The sequence below is a fragment of the Panthera uncia genome, assembly GCF_023721935.1.
Source record: "Panthera uncia isolate 11264 chromosome E2 unlocalized genomic scaffold, Puncia_PCG_1.0 HiC_scaffold_20, whole genome shotgun sequence".
NCBI lineage: Eukaryota > Metazoa > Chordata > Mammalia > Carnivora > Felidae > Panthera > Panthera uncia.
In genome coordinates, this window is record NW_026057589.1 from 7,712,131 (window position 1) to 7,739,013 (window position 26,883).

Consider the following 26,883-nt stretch of genomic DNA (forward strand, 5'->3'; position numbering starts at 1 on the left):
CCTCTCCACCAACCCCCAGAACAGACAACAGCACCTGGTGAGAGAGGAGGCACTAGCATTCCCACAAGGCTCTGCAAGAGAATTTAAAAAGAAACCATGATAAGTTCTAGGCTCATGACAGCCCTGTCTCAGGCCTCTTCAGCCTCTCCAGAGGACAAGAGAGGGTGGCCACAAGTGTTGTCCAGGGTCTTACCTTGGGAGAGAGGCAGCCCCTGGTCTATTCCTTGCTGAAAGACTGACAATCTCAGCCTCCGCTTCCTCCTGCCAGGAGCCAGCAGACCTAGAGCCAGGGTTGTAGGGGGCTCAAGCTCAGGAAGTTGCAGCTCCAGGCTACAAGGATGAAACTTATCTCAGGCCAGGAAGCCCAATATTGGCTTCTGGGACCCTCAAGAGGCTCCCTGATCAGAGCTACCCAACAGCCCAGTGCAAGGGGAGAATTCATTGTGCACCTGCCCCGAATGCTTTCCTGTCTAGAGGATTGGACCACCTGCGGTGTTGGCACTGGCTTGACCACTGACTCTGGCATCATGATGGAAGATTCTGGGGCTGCCAAAATAGAAGAAGAAAGTAAGGTTGGCAGGGCAGGCTGCCCTGAATGAGAGATACCATGGGACTGGTGTCTAACCCTGACCAGCAAGCCAGTGTTCACTCACCAGTTAGAAGGATGTTCTTCAGCAGAGTCCGGGGTGTCTGTTCCTCCAGGTGCCCACTGGTTTGAACATGGGCCAATCTGCCAATAGACTTTGGGTGAAAGCATCAAGTAATCAGTCTGTTTCTTTGCCTTGAGATTCCCTCAAGGTGGGCTCCAGAGCAGAGCTAGACCTCAGGGTCCCCTGAATGCAGCAAGAGCCCTGTAGGGGTCAATGGGCTGGGGCACTTACCCTGGCTCTTTGGGAACGCCGCCTTGCATTCGTCTTTGTTGAGCTGCTCAACCTCCTGGAGGAAGGTGTTTCAAGTAGGGATTTCTGGGCACTGTGTAAAGACCAATTGCTCTGAGAATTAAGTAGGGACAGGAAACTAGAGGATGCAGAGATGTGCTTTCATCAGGAATCTTGGCCTAAAGCCCTTTTCCCTCAAGGCCAAGGAACCAGAAACCACTTGCCCCTCCCCTAGCACCTGTTCTCAGCTCTGTATCAACAGGTTGTGGATGAAGGGGAACCTGAAGGATATGGGAATAGAGAGGGACCATAATGACCTACCTAGAGAGAGGGACTGAGGAAACCTTTACAGAACTGACTTTCTTAGAAGCAGAGGTTAGCCACACAGACAAGAGAAGCAAATGGAACAGTATCCATTCCTGACATTAAAATAACAACCCAAGGGAGCACCTGGGTGGCTCAGTCGGTTGAGCATCGCACTCTGTGCTGACAGTGTGGAGCTTGCTTGGGATTCCCTGTCTCCTCCTCTGCCCCTCTCCCTCTAATGCACATGCTCTCTCTCTCTCTCAAAAATAAATAAACATTAAAAAAAATAACAACCCAAGAAGGATTTTAAATATTTTGAAAGCTTTTAAGTGCCTGTCAGGATTTGACAGCAACTTCTACATGGGTCACTCCAGTCCTAGTCTCTTCTTTCCAGTCTCCCTCAAATTCTCAAGGCATAGCTCCCACCTCATCACTTATAGGTCTAAAACCTACAACGAACAGCTTCCCAGCGCCTATAAAACAACTGCACTGCCCCTGTCTGGCTGATGCCAAATTCCACACCCTCTGCACCATGAGCTCACCACAGCCCTCATCCACTGTCACTGCCACTACGTCAAGCCAATTCCCTACTCCCTAGCAAAACATCTTTCTAGTTCCTGCCTCCCGAATTCTACGTAGGCTGTTCTCTATAGGTCCTGTTCCATCTTTCAGAAGGACCCTCCAGGAAAAGGGGAGTGAATGTGCAGAGAAAGGTGGAGGACACGCAGGAGGCAGGGCAGATGCTTGGACACACTCTGGGCTGATGTCGGGGAAGATGGCCCGTAGAACGGGCCAAAAGGCCAGATTCTGAGCGCCTGTCCTTCACCAGAGGCCGAAACCCAAAGACCCGAACGTGATTTGAGGTCCGTGGTCCCGAGACTTGTCAGCCTGGAGTGCCTGGGCGGCGGGCACCAACAGCTGACCTGAGCCTAGCTAGAAGGGTGGAGCCAGTTCTCAGAACCCTGAGTCCTGCGCCTCTTCGAGACTCAGTTCCCCTTTCCCTTTCCAAACGGGGTCTCCCACGGACACCTAACCCCCTAATCCTTCTGGTTGCTCATATGCTGGCGCCGCGCCCTCACATACCCAATTCCGGCACTTCGGCGTCGCTGCGGGGTGCGCGTGTCCGCGGTATCCAGCACGCGCCGCAATAACGTGCGTGTGGTAGGCTCGCTGTCCTGGCTGTAGCTATCCGCCATTGCCTCAGCCATTCGCTCTCCCACCCAACTGCTCAGGTGGGCCGCTCCACCGCCTTCCCGCCGTCGCGTTTGAGCCAACTCTCGCGAGTCGGCAGGCCGCGAGGCTGCCGCACAGCCTCACGGGAGTTGCGGTTCCAACCCTACCCGCTCAGAGGACCCTGGCGCGGTCGTTGTAAACTCTGGATTGGAGGCACTGTTACCAGGGAGTGAACCTGGGCAAATGTGTGCCATCAGTGGAAGACTTGGTTTCTTCATCTGTAAGTTGAGGATGATACCCACCTAATAGGGGCTTGTACTGATCCAATGAGATAATTTTTTAAAGTTTATTTAGGTAATTTCTACATCAACATGGGGCTCAACTTCAGGATCCTGGGATCAAGAGTCATATGCTCTACTTACTGAGCAAGCCAGGCGCCCCTCATTGAGATAATGTTTAGCTCAGTGTCTGATATATAGTAAGCTAGGCCCTTAATAAATAGCAGTCACTATTAGAATGTCTCTTATTCCCATCTCCCTCTCCTAGTTGAGTAGGCACACTTGGGCCAGGAAAAAATTTTATCCTATATGTGATCTGGTCAGATTTGCATTTGTGAAAACTACTCAGCCTCAGAAGAGACCAGGCTGCAGGCTCAAAAGCTAGTGGGCTGTTTGTGATGCAGCAGAAATGTTACGATCTCCAAACACGTGCAATTTTGAGACGAAATTTGGCTTTCAAAGTTCTGTTAATGCTAGAGACTCTATTAGCACATTTTTCACCAAGACAGCCTTTCTTAAATTTTCATGGAAATTTAATTAGAACTTGAGTTCTGAGTTATGGACTTACCCTTTTGCTTCTAGATCAGGTGTCTATGTGTTTTACATAATTGATTAAACTTTATATTTGCTACTTTAAAAAAAAATACTGAGTGCATGAAGCAAGGGAGGGAGGAGTAAGACAGGCAAGGAGCAGACCATGTGGGGTCTTACAGGCTCGGGAAAGGAGTTTGGACGTTATTCTTAATGCAATAGGCCACTGGAAGGATTTAAGCAGAGGAATTACATAACCATATTTTTTTGGTATCCATGTGAACAACAGATTTTGTAGAGGAGGCAAGATTGGCAGCAGGGAGACTTGTGACAAGGTTGTAGCCTTTTTCCAGAGGTGACAAGATAGAGGGTGGGCAGGGCAGTAGGGGTGGGGAGAGAGCTATGCATTCTAGATATGTTTTAAGTATAAAAGATTATGTGTAGATTAGAGGTGATTTTATGTACTGGAAGGTACGATTTTATTGATCATCTTCAATGTTCTGTGCATGAAGAAACGATATAAATTTGACCTCATTAACATTTTTTGAGGAAGGTACTCTTGAGACAAGAATAGAATTCTATCAGTAATAGTATGACAATGAAAATACAAAACAATGTAACAATGATCTTTTGCTTTATCTCTACTGCTTACATTTCATAAACATTTAATCATTTAACAAAGTGTGTATTCATGTTTTTACTGTTGTATATTCATCCAAATGAATGCACATTTTTCAACATGAACTGCATTTCTAAGTTTGAAGGGGGTTCAAGCTGTGGACCTCAGCTGCATAGGCCAGGAGGAATGGAACTTCTTTCTGGTATGGGTCTGTGAAACCCATGCCAATAACCATGGAGCATGTTGATTGTGAACACAAAGTGCAAGGGTGATGTTTGCATGTTGGACCAGACAAATAGTTCATTTCCATTGTCCCGTATTTTTCCAAAACATTAAAAAAAATTTTTTTTTAATGTTTATTTTTGAGAGAGAGAAAGAGCATGAATGGGGGAGGTGCAGAGAGAGAGAGGGAGACACAGAATCTGAAGCAGGCTTCAAGCTCTGAGCTCTCAGCACAGAGCCCAACACGGGGCTGGAACTCATAAAAGCACAAGATCATGACCTGAGCTGAAGTTGGATGTTTAACCGACTGAGCCACCCAGGCGCCCCATTTAAAAAAAATTTTTTTTAATGTTTACAAAATATTTTAAGAATGGGTTCCTCTTATAATAAAACACTTTAAAAAATGTAACAGTTAACTTGGGGTGTTCCTTTTTCTTTCACATGCTTGTAAATAGCCGAATCTTTCTTGTTTTTATATCAAATACTTAGAAGTAGTTTATAGTAGGCTCCAATTTCACACCCATGGTTTGTAATCAGGAGGGAAAAAAAATTAGGAGGGAGAATCAGGAGAAAGGGTGAAGAAAGTCAAGAAGCGGAGAAAGGGGGAACTCAGCAAAGGAGGGCTGTTTGCAAGTAACTTCCCTAAAGACTTCCCAGCCACCTCCCTGGTTTTCCACAGCCTCTCTGGTCCTTTAGAACGTTTTCTCCTTAGAAGTAGAGGAGTGGGGAGGGGTCTTGTTACAATACAAATCCTGTCCATCCTCTGGTTCAACACACTTCAACAGCTCCCAGTCCTCTGCAGAATTAAATCCCAAATCTTTTAACTTAGCCCAGTTTGGTATCTTTTGGCGCTCCAGCTACCCAGCCTGGCATCTTCCAGGTTTTGAAGGGCGGAGCCTAGTTCTTTCTTGCCTCAGGGCCCGCTACTCGTCCCCACTCCAGCTTTTCACCGTTTTTTTTCTTCCTGGGACTCCGCCTCCCATTTTTTCCTCTGTCCTGTTCATTATTTTGTAGCACTTATTTCTGTGATTAGAAATCCATTCAGGTGCATTCACATCTATTATCCAAAAGTTGGACCCTCATCCCTCGCAGCAGTCAGGCCTGGTCAGTCAGCTCCTGCAGGGTTCCCAACTCATTGCCCTGTGCCCGCCACACAGTAAGTATCTATTGGTGACTGGTGTTTAGGTCAGTAAGTGAGTCATCGCAAACAGCGGCTGAATTAGAAGAGTGCTCAACGCAGAGAAAGGGGCTCCTGAGGTCTTTCTGGGCACTGAAACCCCGGTCGCCCACCCAAGCCCCGCAGGAATGCCGTAGACTCACAGCCGCCAGTGATTGGGGAACCGCTTCCGGCAAGGTTGTCCGCTGGCACCTCACCCAACTCCTAGTCCCCTGTAACCCGGCCTCTCCTTTAGGCGGCGCTGCAGGCCACAGCAGCCGAGTTAAGCGCAAGGCATTGCGGGATTTGTAGTTTTTGTGGGCGCTTACCCAGGGCGCTTGCGCACTACAGAGGCGCGCCTCTCGCCTCCCCCCGCCCCCCACCCCCCGGCCGCCGTATTAGGATTCCAGGTCCTTGCGAAGGGCGGTCAGGAGACGGCGTTGCAACCGAATACGCCTCTATAGTCGGCCGGGGATTAGCCGGGTGGGAGTAAGAATCTGTTCTGCGTGGGCCATAGCGGCGCCCAGGAAAGCGGCTGGAATTATCACGCCCCCGCTCCGGAAGTGAGCAGCTTCAGGCGTGGTGCATTGTGGGGGGCGTAGTCCTCCTTCCCGGGCGGTCCTTCGCGGCGTCCCCGGGGCCGACTCTGGAGCGCAGGCGGGCGGCCGGGTGGGTGGCGCGGCGCGGGCCGGCGGGAAGCGTATTCTGGGCACGGGGCGCCGGGCCAGGCCGGCTGCGCCGGGCGGCATTAGTGGGAAGCCGCCTAAAGACCCGCCCGGCGCCGCCCGTCGAGGGGGCGGGCGGCGGCAGACCGACCGGGCCGTCGAAGGGCTTAGAAGGCCGGTGGGCAGGGCCGAGGCGGGCCGCGCGGCGCAGCCATGCCAGGCTTTACGTGCTGCGTGCCGGGCTGCTACAACAACTCACACCGGGACAAGGCGCTGCACTTCTACACGTTTCCCAAGGACGCTGAACTGCGGCGTCTCTGGCTCAAGAACGTGTCCCGCGCTGGCGTCAGTGGGTGCTTCTCCACCTTTCAGCCCACCACGGGCCACCGTCTCTGCAGCGTCCACTTCCAGGGCGGCCGCAAGACCTACACGGTGCGCGTCCCTACCATTTTCCCGCTGCGTGGCGTCAACGAGCGCAAAGTAGCACGCAGACCCGCCGGGGCTGCAGCCGCTCGCCGCAGGCAGCAGCAACAACAACAGCAGCAGCAACAGCAGCAGCAGCAGCAGCAGCAGCAGCAGCAGCAGCAGCAGCAACAGCCACCGCCGCAGCAGCAGTCGTCGCCGTCAGCCTCCACTGCCCAGGCCTCCCAGTTGCAGCCGAACCTGGTGTCTGCCTCTGCTGCTGTGCTCCTCACCCTTCAGGCCGCTGTAGACAGCAGCCAGGCTCCGGGGTCCGTGCCCCCAGCGCCCACCACTCCCACAGGCGAAGACGTGAAACCCATCGACCTGACCGTGCAAGTGGAGTTCGCCGCCGCCGAGGGCGCAGCCGCCGCAGCCGCCGCGTCGGAGCTAGAGGCTGCTACAGCAGGGCTGGAGGCCGCAGAGTGCCCTATGGGTCCCCAGTTGGTGGTGGTGGGTGAAGAGGGCTTCCCTGATACTGGCTCCGACCACTCATACTCGTTGTCGTCAGGCACCACGGAGGAGGAGCTCCTGCGCAAGCTGAACGAGCAGCGGGACATCCTGGCGCTGATGGAGGTGAAGATGAAGGAAATGAAAGGCAGCATCCGCCACCTGCGTCTCACTGAGGCCAAGCTACGAGAAGAACTCCGCGAGAAGGATCGGCTGCTGGCCATGGCTGTCATCCGAAAGAAGCACGGAATGTGAACGCCCCCCCCACCCCCCCCTTTGGCTTGCTGGACTCCCGGACCTAGAGAGACCTTAGGCCGCTGCTGGTGAACTCCCCTATATTCCTGGGACACTGGTTGACAGTACTGAAGCTTAGGGCAGCTGGACTCTTTTGCTGGTGACCTGACACCCTCTCTTGTTTTCTCCTGAAGCAAGGTTCTGAAGTGTGGGACCTCAGACTCTGCACGGGTGACACCAGCATTTATGACTTTGTCCCCCATTCTTCACCTCACCCCCTGTTTATGTTGCAGGTTCTGGTTAAGCAGAGGCTTCAGAACCACTGAACTTGAAACTTAACCCCTCAGAATGCAGGTCGGCTGCCCAAGGACTATGGGTTTAGGAAGACAACACCTTGAGGTTGGCCAGCATTGGGACACCTCTTCCGTGTGTAGTGATAAGAGATCCAAGTAACATCAGTTCTCCTTTTCCTGCTTTTCCTTCCCAGGTGCAGACTGTGATTCTGATGGGAACTGTGCCTCTGCCTATTTAGGACCTCTCTCCCCAGGAGGCCATCTACAAGGGGATCTAGGTGACCTGCTGTTGAAGATCCAGCTTGCCAGGGACTTAGGTTTATCTTGTTATGTTTGCTACTGGTTACAAATTCTATTTTCTGTACAATTAGTCAGACTAAAGTTTTCACTGTGTTTGTTTGGCAAAACGAATTAAACAGAAAGTAAGGTTTTAATTTGGGTTTCGCCATTTTATTTTGATAAAGACTCATTTAAGTATTCCTGAAACATGGGGAAATAGGCCTCCCAACAGGCCTCTGCCCTAGGTCTCAAGGACCAGGCTGATCCTGAGAGTAGAAATGCTTCACTGACCATGTTTCTCCATAAAGGGGCCCTGAGCACATGTTCTTACAGAGTTCCTGGCCCAGCTCACTCCAGAGTTTGGAAACTGCACCAAATGGTCCCAGTTTGTCAGTGGATTGGGAGAAGGAGCAACTGAGAACTAAACCGACTGTGACCCCTCACTTCTCTTGAGGGTTTTGAATTCTTCATGATTTTAAGCTGGGGTTGAATTTCACTCACCATTTTAGCCCTGACACTTAGTACAGCGTCTGGCACACATGGGCTTGCAGTTACTTAAGTCAGTGAAGACCACAGCTGGAGCCAGCCATGGCTCCTGCAGGCATAACTCTTGTACAGATACCTTGGCCCTGGTACACTTTCAGTGTGGAGGAATTGGGATTTGTGACCCGGTGATTCATTTTCTTGGCTGTTTTTATTCTTCTTTAGATGGGAGATTACAGGAGTGAGGTGATGTTTTTATCCATAGGTCCAAGTAATTTAGCTCAAAGCCAATAGGGAAAGGCAAATATCTTTAAAGCTAGCCTTATTTACTGTAGGTATTTGGGCACAAATGGACACTTCTTGGGCTCCATAAAACATGACCCCCTTCTCTGTTACTTTAGAAAAAGCCACTTCCCTGGGGACTTCCGTTTATCTGTGAACTGCAATGACAAATGTTTCTCTAGTCTCTGCTCTTGGCCCCTTGGCACTGACTTGAGAAACAAACAAGTCTCTGGTGGGGAGGAGGGGTGGAATACAGGTTGTGCAGGTGCCTGGTTGGGGAAGGAACTGGTTCTCTGCCTTCCTAGGGTTAGTTCCAACTAATCATAAATAAGGTGGTGGAAGCACAGCATTCCCCTTCGTGCACGGCTACTGAACCAGTCTCTCACATGTCCCCCGTCTCCACTAGGGTTGAGAGCTTTCCTAGGCTCAGTCTATGTCCTTTAGTGTATCTTAGCTCCTATTTGTTGAAGGGACTTAACACTTTCTACTTTGGCTGACTTGGACCTCTCAGCAGCACTCCCAGGATAGGTGAGGGCCAGGCTCTGGCCAGGACTGTGGTGTCTGGAGGTTATGTGCACACAGCCTATCCAGTGTTTTAGCTTTTAGGGGGAGGGGGCTTGACAGCTTAACAAGGGAGGTCCCAGATGCACACAAGCAGGACAATGCAGAGTTTTCACTGGATGAGTAAGAAGCATCTAGTCAGGCAAATTAGTACAGACCTGGGATTTAATAAACAGAAGCTCGGCCTGGGTTTACCAGCCATCCCCAAGAAGCGAATATGTGTGTGTGTGGGTATTGGTGAAGGTGCAAAACTTATGGAAGAATAGGAATACTGAGTCTTGGCAGGAGGGAACGCATGGAACTGCCAGGAAAATATTTTCCTTACCTGTGGTTCACCTGGGTTAGCTGCACAGCATTTACCCAACAGCCCTGACTTAGAAACAGGCCTTACTTTAAATGTTTGTATTGCCCAGGAAACGACGAAAATAAGTGATGAAAGGGCAATGGGTGGGAAGGAAATTATTGACAATCTGGTCACTTAAATCCTGGGGAAAGTTTGGGTGAGCCAGTTCTTTTCTCGTTAATAAAAATTAAACCCTTCGGGGCCCCGCCTGCTGCAAAAAATAAAATAAAACGAACAACAGCAACAACAACAAAAAAAAAACCCACCGTATGACTAGGTTTTGAAGACCCGAACTGTACAAGATTACTCTTTGTCTCCAGCTGAGCCCCACTTGAGCATTTGAGTCTCCAGCCGAAGGAAAAGCCTCGACTGCTCGAAACCAGCTTTGGGCCGGGCTGGGCGCATGAACGTTGGGACAGCAGAAACTATGGCTTTTGCCCTGGCTAGCTTGAGAGAACCGCTCCGAAGAGTCGAAGTGGTGGCCAGAGCACCGAAGAGGAGGGGAGTTCGGGAGCGGAAACAGCCCAGGGGCCCAGGGAGGGGCGGCTAGGCGTGCTTGGGGCCTGGCCAGGCACGGAGGCGGGGCCCACTCCAAAAGACCGCGCAACTTGGGCGGGGCCAGACCAGCTGGGACCTGGCGACAACTGAGCCCCGACCCTTGCCTGGCGCCAACCTCGGGTGTTCCAGAGGCTTCCGCTAGACCACAATTCTCAGGGGCTCGCCCTGGCAGCCTCCCTCCCTGGCTTAGCCTCACCTCCCGCGCTGAGGGCTGTGTCTGGTCCCCAGCGCATAGCACACTGGGAACTGTAGTTTTCTCCTGGCGCACCTACGCCAGAAAGGAGGTCGGGGGAACTGCGTTTCCCAGAGTGCAGCGGGGTGGCGAGGGAAGGCAGGGGGGAAGGGACAGTCGGTCGCAGACCGCGCTGGGTTGCCGCCGCCGCCGCCGCCGCTGCCGCCATCGTGCCAGCCCCTCGGGTGAGTGTCGGGGCTAGCGCGCCGGGGCGGGGGCTAGGCCGCTAGAGCCGCGCTCTGGGCCGCCTGGAGCCTCCGCTACCAGTCTCCGGGCGCCCCCCCCACCCCCACCGGCGGCCCAAAGCCGCGCGGGGACGGGGCCATGTGTCGCGCGCGGCTCCGCCTCCCGCCGGTCCTCTGAGGCGGCGGCCGAGGGGAACACAGAGACAGGCGCCTATCCGGCAGTGTGGTGCCTATAGCGGGTGCAGCGGACTGCGCTGTGGCCAGGCCTTTTTTTCTCTGGTCCAGACCACCCGGATGGGGCTCTCCGGGCCCCGCCCCGTCTGGCCTAGCCCGGCCTGCCCGAGTCCCGTAAGCTCTGCAGGCAGGCTAGCGGGACGACCCCAGCCCCACGTCCTGCCACCCGCCAGCGAAGGATCTGGGGATGGGCAAGCGCCACCCGGCCCGCTCCGGAGTCAGCATTGGGTAAGGGCGCTTTCCTGCCGCAGCCCGGGATTAGGGCTCCCATCCGTTTCCCGACCATAGCAAGGCTAGGATATAGGTGAACGCTGCTCCCCTGCTTGTCTGCACGTTGGGAGTGCACAAAACCTAACTCCCACTCTGTGGAACTCATGCGTAGGTTCCTGCGTGGAGAGTAGGGTCAGGGAATCTGGAGCGAGAGGGTTCCATGTGGGACTTAACCCTCCTCCAGCCTTTGAGGATCTGGCCTGATGCGAGGAAGCGGCTCTGGACTGGTAGGCTCAGACCCCGCCCTTCTATCAGAGACCAGGCCTCAGCTGTGGGTGGGTTGGCCGGCTGTGTTAGTGGAGGAGGGGAGGAAAAAGCCTAGGAGGTGAGGTTGGATATGAGAGCCCCCAACACGTTATTAGACCTGCTCCAGTGCATTCTAATCCTCACATCTGCCCTTTCCAGTCATTTGCCCTCTTCCCCAGAGGAGAATGATTCCGTAAGATTGGTGGTGATAAGGTTGGATTTAATGGAGGGGAAAGTAGGATTCAGACCTGAAGTCCATAAGCCCAGTGCCAAATAAGAGACTGGGCTTGAGGTGACATTGGTGGTGAGCACATTTGGGCCGCGGGGCTCAGATTCAGATTCTGGGGCTCTTCTGAAGCGTGGGTGGGAGAACTAGAGTTGAAAGTTGCAGAAAGTCAGGCTTCTCTCACATGCTTGCTCACTTCTCACCAGGTGGAGTAACCTGTTTACAGGCAGGAGGCTGGTTGAACCTTGAGAAATTGCCTTCATTGATGAATCCAATGACCCCCTTGAGTCCTGGGAGAAGAGGAGTATCTAGCCTTAGAGTAGTCTTCTGACAGGCTTTGTAAAGGTATTTCTGATTGAGTGATGATATATTAAGAGACCAGTCCAGAGAGGACCATGGGATTTTGGGAAGAGACAGCTTGTCGAGTCTTGATTCCTCTGTCCCAGTATAGCTTCTGAGCTATAGTTTTTGTGAGGATTAAAGAAGCAGCTACGTCTCCGTAGGCCTGGCCTCAGCAGCAAGCAGATCTCTTAAGAAAGTTGAGTTAGGCCCATGATGCAGGAAGCCAACACCGCTGGACTTTTCTTTTTTTTTTCCTTGAGTATTTCCCCGGGTGATATTTTTCTGGTCATTGGGCTCTAGCTTTGGCAGTTTTTCTGCAGTTGAATTGCTTTGTCTAGTCATTCTCCCTGATTAAGGAGAACAGGCAAAGATCTGTCCTGATCTCCTGATTCCCTTCCCTCTGTACTCAAACCTCCTAGTCCACATGCTGGCCCATAAACATGTGGAAGTCAGGTTCATTCAGCAAGCTCAGGAGAGGTCTGGTTTGCTAGTGGACATGGGCAAGAAGAAGGGACTGCCCTAAGAACATACACAGGATCCCTCTGATAGAATCTCTTAGTACTAGAGACAGCTGTTTCAAGACCCTCTGAAGATTGTCAGGATTCCTTTTGTCTAGGACACAGGTTTCACGTGAGGTAGGCTTACTGCTATGGATCAGTTTGCACATTCCAAGGCCCTAAGTGACTTTATGATAATGGTTTTCTTCAGGGTCAAAAAGATACCATTCCTTCTTGAAGATTACCCAGTAGGAGGAAGAATTCCGGTTTCTCCCTCATTCCAATCCTAGAAGTTTTCTATAACTTCTGTGTCTGGGCTTAACTAGCCATTACCCGGCATCCTGACCCCCAGAAGTCCTTGATCTTTCTGGAATTTGGCAGGCCATCTGTATCTCAGAGATAAGAAGAGAATCCTGAGATTCTCCAGAATCTGTCTGCACCTTCTATTCACGTAGGGCTGACTTGGAAGTGGAGTTTGGCATGAAGCAGTCGAGATGTGGCTGCATAATCATGGGGGCAGGGTGTGAGGATGCCTAGGTTCTCAACTCTAAACTAGGTCCTTTAGTGACATAGAGTGCACTTCTCCTTTTTTTTTTTTTTTTAAAGTTTTTATTTATTTTGAGAGAGAAAGAGCACGCATGTGTGCAGGTGGAGGGGCAGAGAGAGAGGGAGAGAAAGAATCCCAAGCAGGTTCCACTCTCAGCATGACTCGAGGCTGTATCTCATGACTGTAAGATCATGACCTGAGCTGATGTCAAGAATCGGATGCCTAGCCAACTGAACTATCCAGCAGGAGCCCCTGCACCTCTCCTCTCTGAGCCACATCTCACTTTAAAAAAAAAAAATATTGTTTATTTTTGAGAGAGAGACAGTGCATGCAAGTACAAGTGGGGGAGGGGCAGAGAGAGAGGGAGACACAGAATCTGAAGCAGGCTCCAGGCTCTGGGCTGTCAGCACAGACCCTGATGCGGGGCTTGAACCCATGAACCATGAGATCATGACCTGAGCCAAAGTTGGACACTTAACCGACTGAGCCACCCAGGTGCCCCTGAGCCATATCTCACTTTATTCCGCTGTCTAATTTTAGAACTGGAAGACACCTTATATTAAAATATTCTAGGATTCCTCTACTGGAACATTAGTATCTTTCTTGGAACTTTCTTTTCCTTTCTCACCAATGATTAGTATTATTCAGCAACCATTCTTTGGCCCTTTTTGTGTAATAGGCTCTGAGCTGAAACTGAAGGTAGCAAAATGAGCCCTACCCAGTCCTGGTGCTGGGGAAAGGAGGAAATGTTACTATTACATACTTAGGGCTAACGTTACTATTATGTACTTAGGGTCTTTTGGCACAGAAGAAGGGGCTAGAGCACAGATGAAGAAAGGCTGTTAGTGAGCCTACTCTCCTCTCTGCTTCCAGCAGGAACCGTAGAGCAAGGCATTCTTCCACTGGTGGGTGCAGGAAGGTCTGGGGTCCCTTGAGCAATGCTGTCACCACTCCAGATTGCTGTGGCTTTTGGGTCTAGCTGCTGTCTTCTACAGCCTGCTTCTCTGTCCCAGGGGTCTCTGCTGGGCATTCTCCCACTGTCTGGGACTCTCACCAGCATTTTGTGGTCTTCCCATTCCCTGAGTGGAGCCTGGGTGTGTGGCTTCTGCCCCTTTCAGTAAGACCCTCTCAGGTCACTTTTTTTCAAATGCCCAGTGCTCCTGAATGGTACCCATGAGGACATCTGCCCAGAGTGAGAAACAGAGCTGCCCACCCCCCAGAGATAAAAGGGAATAGTCCTTTTGGAGAGAGGGGATCCAAAAACGTTTCCGCAGGATGGACATTGAAAGTTGAGCAGGATTTCTAAAGAGCAGGGGTTGAACTGAACCTCCTCATGGAGATTTTTTTTTATTTAATTTTTGCTGATGGGCCCTCTGAGAATGTGTATTTGAGGTTGGATTTGAATTGGCTATCCCTTCCCTGGCTTTGAGACTTTCTTGCTTTGACCATATGTGATAAGAATTCCTGAATCGCTCCCTGAGGGAGTCAGCAGTGTGTGGGTTATCCCTGGAGTGACTTCCAGGCCCACGTGATATGATCATTTTGGTCAGCATCCTGGGCACCAGGTTTGTGTGGCATCATCCTCCTTCTCATCCTGTCAGCTAGAATGTGTCTTCCTAGGAAGAATCCTTTGTGCAGGTCTGGCTGTGACTGTGGAAGTGTCTTAGTGGCCAGGGAAGAACACTGGAGGGCTGGGGGTGGCCCTGCTCACTGGTCCTGGGTCTCCCACCACCACCTGACCTGCTATGGCTTTCTTTCACTGCCCTGGGTCTTACTCCTTATCTGTTTGTGGTACCTGCTATGTGCCGACTCCCTAAGTCCCTAGAGTGGAGAGGAGCTACCCCTGAGAAGGAGAACCTCCTCCTCATGAGAGTGGTATTTTTGAGGTGCCTGGGAACTCAGGACTGTTTGCTTCAGTAAACTGAGGAAATTCTGGGATGTTTTTTTCTTTTTTCTTTCTCTTTCCTTCTTTCTTTCTCTCTTTCTTTAATGTTTATTTATTTTTGAGAGAAAGAGTGAGAGAGAAAGAGAGAGGGAAACAGAGGATCCAAAGCAGGCTCCACGCTCACAGCATAGAGCCCGATGTGGGGCTCGAACTCATGAACTGCGAGATCATGGCCTGAGCTGAAGTTGAACCCTCAACCGACTGAGCCACCCAGGCACCCCTGGAATGTGTTTCTTAAAGCCTCTGATACTTCAGAGCCACTGGGTCTCACCAGGGCAGAGACTGCTGCCCCCTGGAGTGATGTCTGTGTGTAGAGACATTGGTTCCATTTGCAGAGGTGGTTTTACACCCAGGCGAACGCAAGTACTCACTTGTCCCTATGGTATAGTCCTACTTTGACCAGTTGAGCATGCACTGAGGGTCTTTCTGTACTGAGGGGAATGGAATTTGTTGATTTCAGAGGGCAAGAAAAGGCCTGGGCTCCATTCCTCAGCACTTCATTTGTTACCTCTACACTTTATGCTACTTGACATTGGCTCACAGCTGTTCTAGTCCAAGCCAGTTTTGTGGATATCTTAATGCTGGCTATGCCAGCGGTCCTATGTAGTCTTGAATTTTTACCTCTTGGAGTCCTGGTTTCTGCATCTATAAAATGATGGTAATCATACTAGCTTTGCAGCTGTGAGGCTCAAATGAGAGAACACATGTAACTGTTTTTTTTTACGTTTATTTTTTTTATTTTTGAGAGAGAGACAGACCGTGAGTGGGGGAGGGGCAGAGAGCTAGAGAGACACAGAATCCGAAGCAGGCTCCAGGCTCTGAGCTGTCAGCACAGAGCCTGACATGGAGCTCAAACCTACAAACTGTGAGACCATGACCTGAGCTGAAGTTGGACGCTCAACTGACTGAGACACCCAGGCGCCCTCACATGTAACTGTTTTGCTTACAGAAGAAGTCATTCCATTCAGCACTCCGGAGACTCCGTGTTCATCCCTTTATTCCTCTGCTCACCTCAGTCTCAGAGTGTCATGGCAGTATTAGCCAGGCATGGTGGTAGCAGACCATGGGGGTGGTCACTTAGGGGCTTTAGGCCCAACTGGGGAGCCAAGTCCATGTATACTTGACAAGTAAGTTCATGGCCTGGGGTTCAGTTCATGGATGGGAGCTGTCTAGGACAGGGTCCCTAGAAATCTCTGGGTCATGTGGGAAAGGGAGGCTACTTAGGGTCTGAGTAAGTACAGAGCAGAGGGACCAGAATGCAGATCTCAGGAATTAGCTTCTGGGCCGGCCAGGGTATCCTGAAGGTTCTGGATCCCTCCTCCAGGCCAAAGAGGAGGAAAAGGCCCTCACTGGAGGCACTTAGGCCTTAGGGGTCTGCCCCAGGAAAGGGTTCTGTCCTGGCCAGCCATTCCAGCACTAGACCTTGGCTGATTTCTCTCCAGACTTCAGGCAGGGGAATGGTGGACTAGGCAGTTGGGAGTCCTGGATTGAGGCTGTTCCATGGTGTGGTATCTTTGCAGGAGGCTGAGGTAACCACCTTCTTTCTAGTTCTTGACCTCAGTGTTCACTTAGGACCTGACTGACTCCTTGCAGCTGGGTCTTCCTTTATACCCTCAGTTGATTACCCCTAACATCCCCAATTACTGGTGAGGAAACAGGGTCAAAGGGTCATACAACAAGGGAGAGGAGGAATAGGCTAGAGGCCAAGCCTTTGAGGGTGTGGTTGTGTGCCTGCTGTTGAGCCACAGCTGACCTTCTTTCAGGTGACCAGGGCTTTGGGAATAAGTGAGGGGGTTGGGCCAAGCCCTCCAATAGACAGATGACTGGGTAGTTGACAAAGGACTGTTTCCTGATGACTTAGAAGGCGCAGGTAGAGAGGAGGTGGGCCACTTAAATTCGGCAGGGTTCACCCAGAATTTGCTCCTCCTCCAGAGAAGGAGAGCTGGGCCAGGCACCATGGCAACAGGGATGCCCGGGTCAGGGAGACAGATCATAAACAAATATGTTAAGTGTGACAATCTCATTCAGTGATAAGTGCTAAGAAAACAATACTAGATGGTGAAATGAGTGACCAGTTACTTTAGACTGAACGGACAGAGAAGGTGTCTGTGAGGAGGTGACATTTGAGCTGACACATATGTGACAAGGAGCAGACAAATGAAGATCCAGGGAGAATAGTGATCTGGGTAGAAGGATCAACAGTTGCAAAGCTCTTGGGTGAGAACAGGCTCAGCATGTTCCAGGAACAGGGACATGCCCAGACTGGCAGTAGAGGAGGGGCGAGGGGTGGGTTGGGTGGCAGATGAGGTTGGACAGCCAGGAGGGCAGGTCACCCAGGGGCCTTGAAGGCAGTCTAAGTGGTTGAGACTGTCAGTGGAGAATGGGAGGGAAGTCACTGGAGGGCCATAGGATGTATGAGAGTAAAGGCCACGGTTGATGCTGACTTCAAGGATCCCCCTAGAAGCTTGGTGTATCTGCTGACATGCCCTGCAGGCCTTGGTGATGGGTGCTCAAAAAAAGACAAACATGGGTCTTTCTCTGTATCAGTCTGGAGTTTGGAACATCCTCTTCCCCATCACTCTCCTGCCCCCAGCCCTGCCCCAGGTCCAGCTAGGCCAGGATCTCTGACTTGCTGAGATGGTAGAACTGGGCTGTGACTTTGCACGTTTGGGAAAACTGTGAGATCATCCCCCATGAAAACGCCTTTTGTTTGGGTTTGGTGTGGAAGTCTGCCTGGTGCCTTTGTTTGGAGGCAGAAGCCCTGGTTCAGGCCTGTCTTGCCCTCTCTGAGAAAGTCAAGGTTAGAGGTCAGGGCTTCAGTGCTATGTGCTCAAGAGCACCTCTCTCACTGGGTGGTCTACTCATTTTTACCTCCAATCTATTGTCTCTGGGAGTCCTGGCTCTGGAGTCCACTAAACCTGGTTCCATCTAGTTCCACCACCCATTAGGCTTATGGCCTTGAACAAGTTAGCTAACCTTTCTGAGCTTCATTTTGCTTATCTCTAATGTGGGAATCAAGTCATAGGGTGTTAGGACCAAATGCATGTAAAGCCTTTAGCACACGTCTATACCTAATACGTACTAGTAAAAATGAGATGTTATCAGGTAGACACTGCTATTTAAGTTTTGTCACTGGAGGGGCGCCTGGGTGGCTCAGTCAGTTGAGCGTCCGACTTCGGCTCAGGTCATGATCTCACAGTTCATGGGTTCGAGCCCCGCGTCTGGCTCTGTGCTGACAGCTCAGAGCCCGGAGCCTGCTTCCAATTCTGTGTCTCCCTCTCTCTCTGCCCCTCCCCCACTCACACTCTGTCTCTCTCCTTCAAAAATAAAAAAAAAATTTTTAAAAAATTTAAAAAGTTTTGTCACTGGAAACACTGACCCAGAATTTGAAGATAAAAATGAAAATTTTCTGTTGTCTAATGGGGTCTTCTGGGCAAAAGATTTTTTTTTTTTTTTTTTTTTGGGGGCAAAAGATTTTAACCTGGGATCTTTGACAGCCTCAGGGAGTCTGAACGATCTGAAATTATTCGCAAGGCTGGGACATCCCTACCTCTGTGCAAATTTATTGGGAGAGGGTCACAGTTTTTGAGACATTCTTAGAGGGTCTTTGCACCCACAGAGACCTAAAGGTCAGTGAAGGCTGATGCTCAGTGGGCGAGAGGTCATCGAGGTCATTTCTGCTCCTCGAGGAGCCTGGCCTCACTCAGCCTGCGGACTGTTGGGGTGAAGCAGGAGATGGCGTGGTCAGCGGTCCTCTTGGAAGAACTGTAGGAGAAGCCGTCATGAAGGTCAGTCCCCAACCTGATATGAGGCTGCTTCTGAGCCTTGGCATTTTTCTTTTTAGACTGTTCTTTCTGCAGTATATGTATTAGAATCAAGGTCAGGGCTTGCTGGCCATCCTGGGGAACATCCTCCCAGCTTGGCCCAGACCCATCCCTGTGTTGCTTGGGATGAGGGGGGGGGACTTTGCTCCCTGCTTCTTTTTCTGGATGCAGGAATGCTGCCTCCCAGCCAAGAGTTGAAAGCTTTATGGGAGATTTGGAGTCAAACTGTAAATCCTGTAGTTTGCTGAGCCACACTTTGTGCTAAGGGATTGGGGTGGGATGGAGTGGGTGTGGCAGGAACCACACTGGAATCCTCCCAGCCCAGAGCCATAATGTTTAGGCAGAGGAGTGAGCCCTGGCTGTGTTAATATGGTTTTGCACATGGGGTTGGGGTCAACATATGAGTCTGGGAAGGAGGACCCAAATAGATGGAATCTGAGGGAAGAGTAGGAACTTGACCAGACAGATGAGAGGAGGGAGGACATCCCAGTAGGGGGACTCATAGGGTGAGGGTGGGGCAAAAATCAGTGAGCAAGCACTGAGTGAGTTCTGTTCTATTTGTGTGTGAGCTGGATGGAGGTAGGACAGAATGCTAGGGAGACAGGGACAGGTATGGATGCACATCTGTGGAGTTTCAAGATTTAATCCAATGGTGAGGCTGTTGTACAGAAGAGACATGGCCAGCTTTGTGGTTTAGAGCTCAGGGGCACATATTTAGCAGAAAGAAAGCGCTGACTTCAACCAGAGGACCCAGTATAAGCCCTGATGTACTAGATGGACTTGGGGCAAGACATATCACTAAACCTCAGTTTTCCCACCTGTAAAGTGGGATGACAATGGAATCTGACCACATGGCTACCATGATCAGTACCTGGAAATAAACATATCAGGGTCAAACAGGCCAAGAACAAGGTTGGTATTGGCTTCAGGGACCCTATTTGGAAAAGGCCTCAGTCTACATAGTTTTGAAGGTTCCTTCTCACACTTTCTGGTACCCCCAAGCAGTCTCATTCTTTAGGAAAACACACTTTGCCCTGCCCCACTGGACCAAAGTGTCTTTCTGTCCCTTTATCTGTCCACTCTCTTCACTCCACCACTACTTCTGCCAGGTAGTTTTTGTATTGGCAAGTTAACATACCTTAAGAACAATATTGAAAAAGGAGACCCCCCTCCCATACTTCCTCTGCATCACTGTCCTACCACATGGCACCACTTTTCTTGTCTTTGGGTCAGCTTTTACTTAGCCTTATTTTCCCTTACCCTCCATCTCCAGCTTTCCTGTTCCCTGCCCTTATCTCTTTCCTTGTGCCCAGACACATACTTATGCTTTTTCTTCTGATCGGCATACTCTTTCTCCAAGACCTTCCCTGAGGACTGCCCAACCTTGCTGAGGACAGAGGGAGAGATGGCCCTTACCCATTCTTCTAGCTTTCCCTCTGCCCCAGAGCTCTTGGGGTAGGATACCATGGGGCTGGACCACAGTGAATGAGCCAAACATAGTGAATATTAGGTTGGAAGAGGCAGAGATTCGAGATGCAGCAGAGATGGCCGGGAGTGGGGGGGTAGCTACAGTCTGGCCCCTTGGAAATGTGACCATGACAGCAGCTAAGACTAGCTTTTGACCCTATGCTTTTCCCACAAGTTGATTTGTTTCTTGGCAGAGTATAAACTGGGACACACCTTGTATTCCTGTGTAGCAGGCGTGCCTGGGTCCAGTCTTTCTCTTCTGCTTGTTTTAGACTTTTCTTGGACATTTCTTAGTCATCTTAGCCCTGAGCTCCTATTTTTAGTGCCACCACCTCCTATGGGACCTAAAATAAAGCTGGCTCATCTTCCTGGCCCCTCATTGGCTGAAGTATTGGTCATAGGCTGGGAGATTGGCTGGATTGGGACTAAGCCACTGGCCCTCTACATTATCTATCCCGGCTGGCTCCTCTGGCCTTGGATGAGGTCATAGGGACTAGAGTGAACTAGCAGGTTCCCTTGGTGAGGCTTCACAACCACTGGCAACATCAGGGTTCCACCCCCTTACAGAGGAGGGAGATGAGGCCCTTCTTGGGGCAATGACTTGCATCAGGTCCCACCACTGTTAATGGTTGTCTGCCATTAACAGACACAACGCAACTCCTCACTGCTTTGGTTCAGAGTCCTGTTGTCAGAAGATGGGGAGGTAGTCAGACACAACTGCAGAACAACATACAAGTCTGCCATTGTGGTATCCTTCAGTGAGATGTGGGCTTCCTATCTGGGAGGGGCCCAGCAAAGCCAGAGTGGCTCTCGTCTACGGCTTGAGTTTTCCTTCTAGCAACCCTTGGAGCTGTGATGTCTATAGCTGGGAGGGGGTCTCCCCACCCCCCCCTCAAAGACCAGAGAAGGGCAGCCCCTTCCAACGGAGGCAGTGCTGGGATGGGGAGTGTGAAGAGATGATCGCCTCTGTTTCTCTTCCCAGAACCCCTCAGTATTACTCTCTGATTCTTTGAATTCATGTTCCCATCTCTGAAGTGGGTAGGGGTAACCCTGTCATGAAGAAATGAATAGATGTTACCTGTGCTCAAAGAAGTAAACAGCTCCCCTAAGACTAAAATGGAGGATCACTTGCTGTTTTATTGCAAGTGGGGACTTGAGGAGACATCTCCCCCCACTCTCACTGGGTCTTCTTCCGCCTCTTGATATAGCCCTGGGGCAATGTTGATGGGACTAAGGACATTACACAGATATCTGTAATTTCTGACCTGCAAAGTGGGAAGAACAGATTGTTGAGAGAATTAAATGAAAACATGTGGGGAGAGTGTGTGTCATTAGCTCCTTCTTAAAGCCCCACCCCCCATTGGGCATTGAAGGGCTTGCTCTGACTGTCCTGGCTCCACCCTCCGCACCTATCCTATGTGCTCCACATCCCGGGAGCCCCTTTGTTTCATTAGCCAGAGCTCCTCAAAGGAGAGTCTGAGTCTGGTCCACCTCTGGGCTCCCTGCACTGGTCTGTATTGGGAGGGGCCTCCTACCAATTCCCCAGGACCTCTCTATAACAGACCTCACCAAAAGACTCCCTCCTCGAGGAGGCCAGGAGGGGTAGGGGTCAGTGAAGAAACCGCAGCTGGCTACCTCCTGTTCCCTTGGTACCAACACTTCCCTCCATGTCTTGCTGATCTTGCAGGTCTCAGTGAGGCCGGGTGACGCTCCAGAATGGGAGACAAGCCAATTTGGGAGCAGATTGGATCCAGCTTCATTCAACATTACTACCAGTTATTTGATAACGACAGAACCCAACTAGGCGCAATTTATGTAAGTCTCCAGCTCTAGGGCCTGAACAGGATCCCCAAGGGATCAATTCAGATGTTGGGCCAGTGTGTCCAGTTCACAAGTTCTAGCAGCCCTTACCGGATTTGGCTATACTCTTCTATCTAAGCTTCTGTCTGTGGCACAAGGGGCCTGAGGCTTAGCCCAACTACCTGGTCTACACGTTCCCTTCTGTCATCTTCCATAAGAGTAGGGATCCTGTATCCTTGGCAGGTTGTTATGGGCTTGCCATTCCATGGTCCTGAGAGTGCCTCTGGTTCCAGATTGGGCAGCAGCAGACAGATGCTAGGGCTCATGGTGCTTTCTGGAAGTGGCAGGTGTGAGCATCATCAATGCAAAACTGAGTTCTCCTGGAGGTCTTAGGTCCAAGTTTCCTTTTGAGGGCCAAACACCCCTGAATGCTCATGGTAAACAAATGGGGTTAGCCCAGGGAGACTGGTGTGTCTTTAACTCTTCTAGGCAGGCACTTGCTATTTTAATGATCATGTATACCAAGAGGTACTTGTATTTGACCCTGCCAGGACTCAGTCACAGTAATGTGATTGATCAGGCCATTTCTAGCAGGTCTGTCCAGAATGGAAATGATAGGAGTCATCCAGCATAGCCTGAGAACCTGACTGGGCTGTGGGCAAAGCTCTCTGTGTCTCCAGAAACTCGGGGTCAAGTCTGAAGAAAAGAAAGGGATCTTACCAGTGGAAAGCCAAATCCAGTAAATGCATTATTTGGTTGTCATCATAGAGAGTTTTAAAAACTTGAACTGATATGACTCTGGGATCCTGGCACTTCTGTTTTATTTGCTTCTTAAAATCAATGAAAGCAGCCCTGACCCAGAGAAGAGAGCATGGTCCTAAAAGAATGCTTTATGTATGTCATTTTGTATAATCATCAGCATATGTCTCTTTTAAAGATCAGAAAATAGAAAAATATGTAACTTGCCAAATATTATAGCTGGTAAGTAGCAAAGGCAGTTTTGAGTTCTGCCCCTGAAGTCTATGGCAGGAAAAATATGGAGGGGAGGGGACGAAACTAGTGGGTTGCATGTTGATGTAGGGAGGGTCCCAGGCTAGGCCTTGGGAGGCCTTGTCAGCCTCCATTCTTCCCTCACCTCATGGGTGTCCTTATGGGAGTGGCCTCAGTAGAATTCAGCCTGAGCTCTAGAGATGGTAATTGAACATAGAATGTTTCCAAGTTATTTCTCATGGGCTTCTCTAGTACTGGTGCTGACTGACCACATAGCAGGATGACTTTTGGCTGAGCCTTGACCACATAATAGGCAGCCTAGGGCTCATGCATATCAGAGGCCATATAACTTCTTTGTTTTTGTTTTTTAGTTTATTTACTTATTTTGAGAGAGAGAGAGAGAGCGGGGAGGGACAGAGAGAGAAGAGAGGGAATCCCAAGCAGGCTCCATGCTATCAGCTCAAAGCCCGACACAGGGGTCTAGCTCATGAATTGTGAGATCATGACCTGACCTGAAATCAAGAGTCAGACACCTAACCAACTGAGCCACCCAGATGCCCCCAGGGGGCATATAACTTCTTGAATAAAAACCAGGAAATGAACTTACTAAATAGGTTTGTATTTTGTTAGCTTTTCAGAGCCTGGGCTCTGGGAAGATAGGGTGTAATTAAAGAGGTTGTTAGCAGTGTAAAGTATGGAAACTACCTTCAGTTCCCTTCTTTATAGATAGGGTAATTGAGTTTTGGACTCATTTTTCCAAACAAGGTCCTTTTCAGGGACTCAGAGATATATTCCTTTTTCTCTGAGGCCCTGACCCCATGTTTTCTGGTTTTCAGATTGACGCATCATGCCTTACGTGGGAAGGACAGCAGTTCCAGGGGAAAGCTGCCATTGTGGAGAAGTTGTCTGTAAGTAAAGGCCAGGGTCATGCTGCAAGCAGCTACTTCCCTGCCTTGCTGGCCACAGCCCATCACCCCCTCTTTCTTTTGCAGAGCCTTCCGTTCCAGAAAATCCAGCACAGCATCACGGCGCAGGACCATCAGCCCACGCCAGATAGCTGCATCATCAGCATGGTTGTGGGCCAGCTCAAGGTAATAGTGCTGGTAGGGAGGAGTGGGCAGGCAGAGGAGAGCCCTGCACGCCTGCCTTCCCTGTGATGTGACCTGCTTATCAAGGGACACTCTGTCTAGAGCTATATAATTCAATACAATAACCACTAGTCACATTTTTAAATTATATTTCAATTTTAATGGCAATTTTTAAATTGCATTAATTAAAATGAAAGTTAAAGTGGAGTTCCTCAGCCAAACTAAGTATATTTCAAGTGCTTATAGTCAGTCACTGTGACTTCCTATTGGACAGTGCAGACACAGACTGATTCTGTTGTTACAGAAAGTACTATTGGAGAGTACAGGTTTAGAGCCTTTCTGGAAAAGGGACAAGAGGTATAGGAGCAGGGTGGGGTTGTGGTGCTAAGCTACTGGGCCTTCATACTGCCCTGAGGTATAGGTGGGCTTTCTGTCGGCAGCTGGTCCTAGATGGGCCAGCTGGGTGCTGAGTTGCAATCCCTTGCTGGAGTCCATGTTGCCACTTCCTGAGCTGGCTACTGGCTCCGCCACCTGCTGAGCAAAGCAGATTCCTGGAACTCCTGCTTCTGTTTGCATTCTCCTTTCCTCTTCCAAGACCTATCCTCTTCAAAGCCTTCAGCTCCTCAGTCCCCCAAGAACCCTCATGGGAACTCCTACCTGTTGTGCTCCAGCAGACTGAAGCCAGATTTTTAATTTCCGAAAAGCTTCTCCTCCTTTCCAAAGCAGGACAGGTTGGCTGCCTGTTGACCAGGTTCCAGTCTCCTGGACCCGTGTCACGGTGGGACTCTGAATAATAGGCCCACATGGCCTTCTCCGTAGGTTAGGTGGGGCCTTCTGGGTTAAATAAAAGGGCAGAAAGAGGGGCCCCATAGGCCTCTGCCATGGGCCCAGAAGGACCTGCCTTGTGGCCTGGACTTTCCTGTCAGTTTTTTCCTGCCTGTCCAACATGCCCTGCCCAGAGTTTGTATTCAGATAGGCCGTTGGGAGTGAAGAGGTCTTTTCAGGGGGCTCGGTGCCTATTTTCCAGGATAGGGTCAGTAAGCATGGCCCATTTCCCACTTGGCTTCAGGTTCATTCTGCTGTTTCTGTCCCAACTCAAGAGTCCCTAAAAGACTGATTTGCCTAATTGCTGATGATAATTCCCAGAAACCCCAGCAATGTTAGAGATAGCACTGGTTAACTGGGCTCCTACCTTAACTATGCTTCATCCTGATCTTCTGCAGTTTGGCTGGAGGTGTCTTGCCTTTTTTTTTTTTTTTCATTGCAAATGTTATATATGACATGACAGGAAACATCACCAGGTGACATTGCTTCGTTTTTGCTCTTTGTTTTGCTCTTTGTTAGAGCTGTGATTACAGTGTGAACTCCATTTTGAGTCTTTTCTCACCTACTTGGCCACAGTCAGTATTAACAGTAGTTTCTCTTAATTGGACTAACTGGTGTAATCAGACGCTAAGATTATTTAGGTTTTAGGTACTGTAAGTTATGCGGTGAGCACTACAGAACTCTTTCAAATTGATCACTGCTTAGAGACATGGGCTCAGAGGCAGGTGTGTTTTCTGCTCTCTTACGGTGGCTAATTGGTGATGTATTCTACAGTTTAAGTGCATGTAACAGTGAGAACTGCCATCTGTAGCCCCTATGTGCCCAGTGCCATGTTTTGTACATTATATCAATTCACATTCATAAATACACTTTGGCTATACTGGGATTTGAGTCCAAGACCGTAGGGCCTGATCTCAAAGTCAGCATTTTTTGTCCTGTTCCCTTGCCACTAAACTCCCTTCCTGTTCCTTGGCCTACTTACTGAATCATTTTTTTTCTCCTCACAGGCTGATGAAGACCCCATCATGGGGTTCCACCAGATGTTCCTATTAAAGAACATCAACGATGCTTGGGTTTGCACCAATGACATGTTCAGGCTTGCCCTGCACAACTTCGGCTGACCTCCTCCCAGCCAGGCACTCATGCTGTTTCCTCCTCCCTCCTCTCCCCAATATTATTCACACTCCTCCAGATGCTCCAAATATCATACACAAATGAGCAGGGCCGCGGTGGGAGCGGGCGCAGTGCGCTGCTGCTACTGGGGTATTGTGCATGATGTTTGGATGCTAGACTAGTTGCATCTGACAGGAGAAGTTTGTGTTGTACCAGCGCATGCCTTGGAAAGACTTAAGTAATGCAAAAGGTTGTTTTTGTTTTGTTTTGTTTTGTTTTTTGTTTTTTAATCTACTGACAAGTTGCTCTAGTAACCCAAAGAAGTGAAGGAGAAAGCAGCTGCCTCACCGCCCAGATATTGATTTGTTCGGATGTTTCAATGCCTCATGATACAATAAAACCACAAAAATTTTCTTAACAGTTTAAATCGTTTTAATGAGTTTAATAGTTGGCTGGGCATCAATAACTACCGTGCCCCATTGTCTCTCTCATGTCTCACCTTCCCACCTCTCCCCCCAACTCAGCAATACATGTTACAAAGAGAAACTGCTGAAGCAGCACTCCCAGATAGCTTCTCTCAGAAGCCTTTAGGGCATAGTATGCCCCACCTCAGCCCACCTGGTCCTGGAAAACTGAGCTGCAGACAGCTTGGGTCTGGCCTGAAGCTTCCCTTGCACTGAAGCCTTTGCAGTCACTTCTGACAACTCCTACATTGGGTAGGTCAGGGCTCTGGTAATAGAGATGATCTAGAATCCCACTGAAAAATGACTCATCAAGCTCAGGTGCTCTGGGCTGAGGGCTCAGCAAAACTACCCTGTATAAAATGAGCAAAGGTTTGAGGGAGAATATCCTGTTCTACCCCCAGAACAGTCAGGATCACATCCAGGGGGCCCCATAAACCCCAAGCCAAGCAGAGGGCAGCTCCAGTTTTGTATCCAGTTTTGGATATCCTTGCCCAGAGGTGAGTGCCCAGAACAGTCAGCCTCCATTTGCCTGCAGAGTGCAGAGCCAGGCCTAGTTGGGCTGGGGTACAGATCTAGAGCTATGAAACTAGGCAGTCTGAGACTGAGGGATTTGTGCTTTGGGACTTCATACCCCTCAGACCTTTGCAAGGCATCTCTAAGTCTTCTGTTTCCTGCCTCACCACATACCTTCACATTTTCTTCAAGTCCCAGGAAATATTAACTATCAGGGCAGTTTCTGCTCAGTTTGGGGGACAGAGGCCTTGCCCATTACAAATCTAGCCCTTAGCCCTAAGACCTCTGGTGTTACAAAGTCTGGT

The 26,883-nt window shown here is 50.1% G+C and overlaps 3 protein-coding genes across 8 annotated transcripts in view; 2 read left to right on the plus strand and 1 right to left on the minus strand.

Annotated features, from left to right (window-relative positions):
• The window catches only part of CENPT (centromere protein T), a 5,807-nt gene extending 3,347 nt beyond the window's left edge, over positions 1–2,460 (minus strand). Inside the window, exons 1-6 of the mRNA XM_049622828.1 lie at positions 2,268–2,460; positions 882–972; positions 654–741; positions 450–546; positions 194–330; positions 35–71 (exon numbers count right to left, since the gene is read on the minus strand). Of these exons, the coding sequence (XP_049478785.1) occupies positions 35–71; positions 194–330; positions 450–546; positions 654–741; positions 882–972; positions 2,268–2,392 (575 nt within the window). The 5' untranslated portion in view covers positions 2,393–2,460. The remainder of the gene's footprint in view (positions 1–34; positions 72–193; positions 331–449; positions 547–653; positions 742–881; positions 973–2,267) is intronic.
• Positions 2,461–2,472: 12 nt separating this feature from the next.
• On the plus strand, positions 2,473–26,021 carry NUTF2 (nuclear transport factor 2). Of its 6 annotated transcripts, XM_049622840.1 has the most exons (6): positions 10,090–10,187; positions 18,114–18,282; positions 21,473–21,600; positions 23,412–23,483; positions 23,568–23,666; positions 25,496–26,021. In XM_049622840.1, the coding sequence occupies exons 3-6, from the start codon at positions 21,502–21,504 to the stop codon at positions 25,607–25,609; spliced, it is 384 nt and encodes a 127-aa protein (XP_049478797.1). In that variant the 5' UTR covers positions 10,090–10,187; positions 18,114–18,282; positions 21,473–21,501; the 3' UTR covers positions 25,610–26,021. The 6 variants fall into 6 exon arrangements, with proteins under 6 accessions (XP_049478799.1, XP_049478795.1, XP_049478797.1 ...); XM_049622842.1 differs by lacking the exons at positions 10,090–10,187; positions 18,114–18,282 and adding an exon at positions 2,473–2,637; XM_049622838.1 differs by lacking the exon at positions 18,114–18,282 and having other exon boundaries at positions 10,081–10,187.
• On the plus strand, positions 5,710–7,698 carry THAP11 (THAP domain containing 11). Its single transcript, XM_049622837.1, has one exon. The coding sequence runs from the start codon at positions 6,042–6,044 to the stop codon at positions 6,990–6,992; it is 951 nt and encodes a 316-aa protein (XP_049478794.1). The 5' UTR covers positions 5,710–6,041; the 3' UTR covers positions 6,993–7,698.
• Positions 26,022–26,883: the final 862 nt, after the last annotated feature.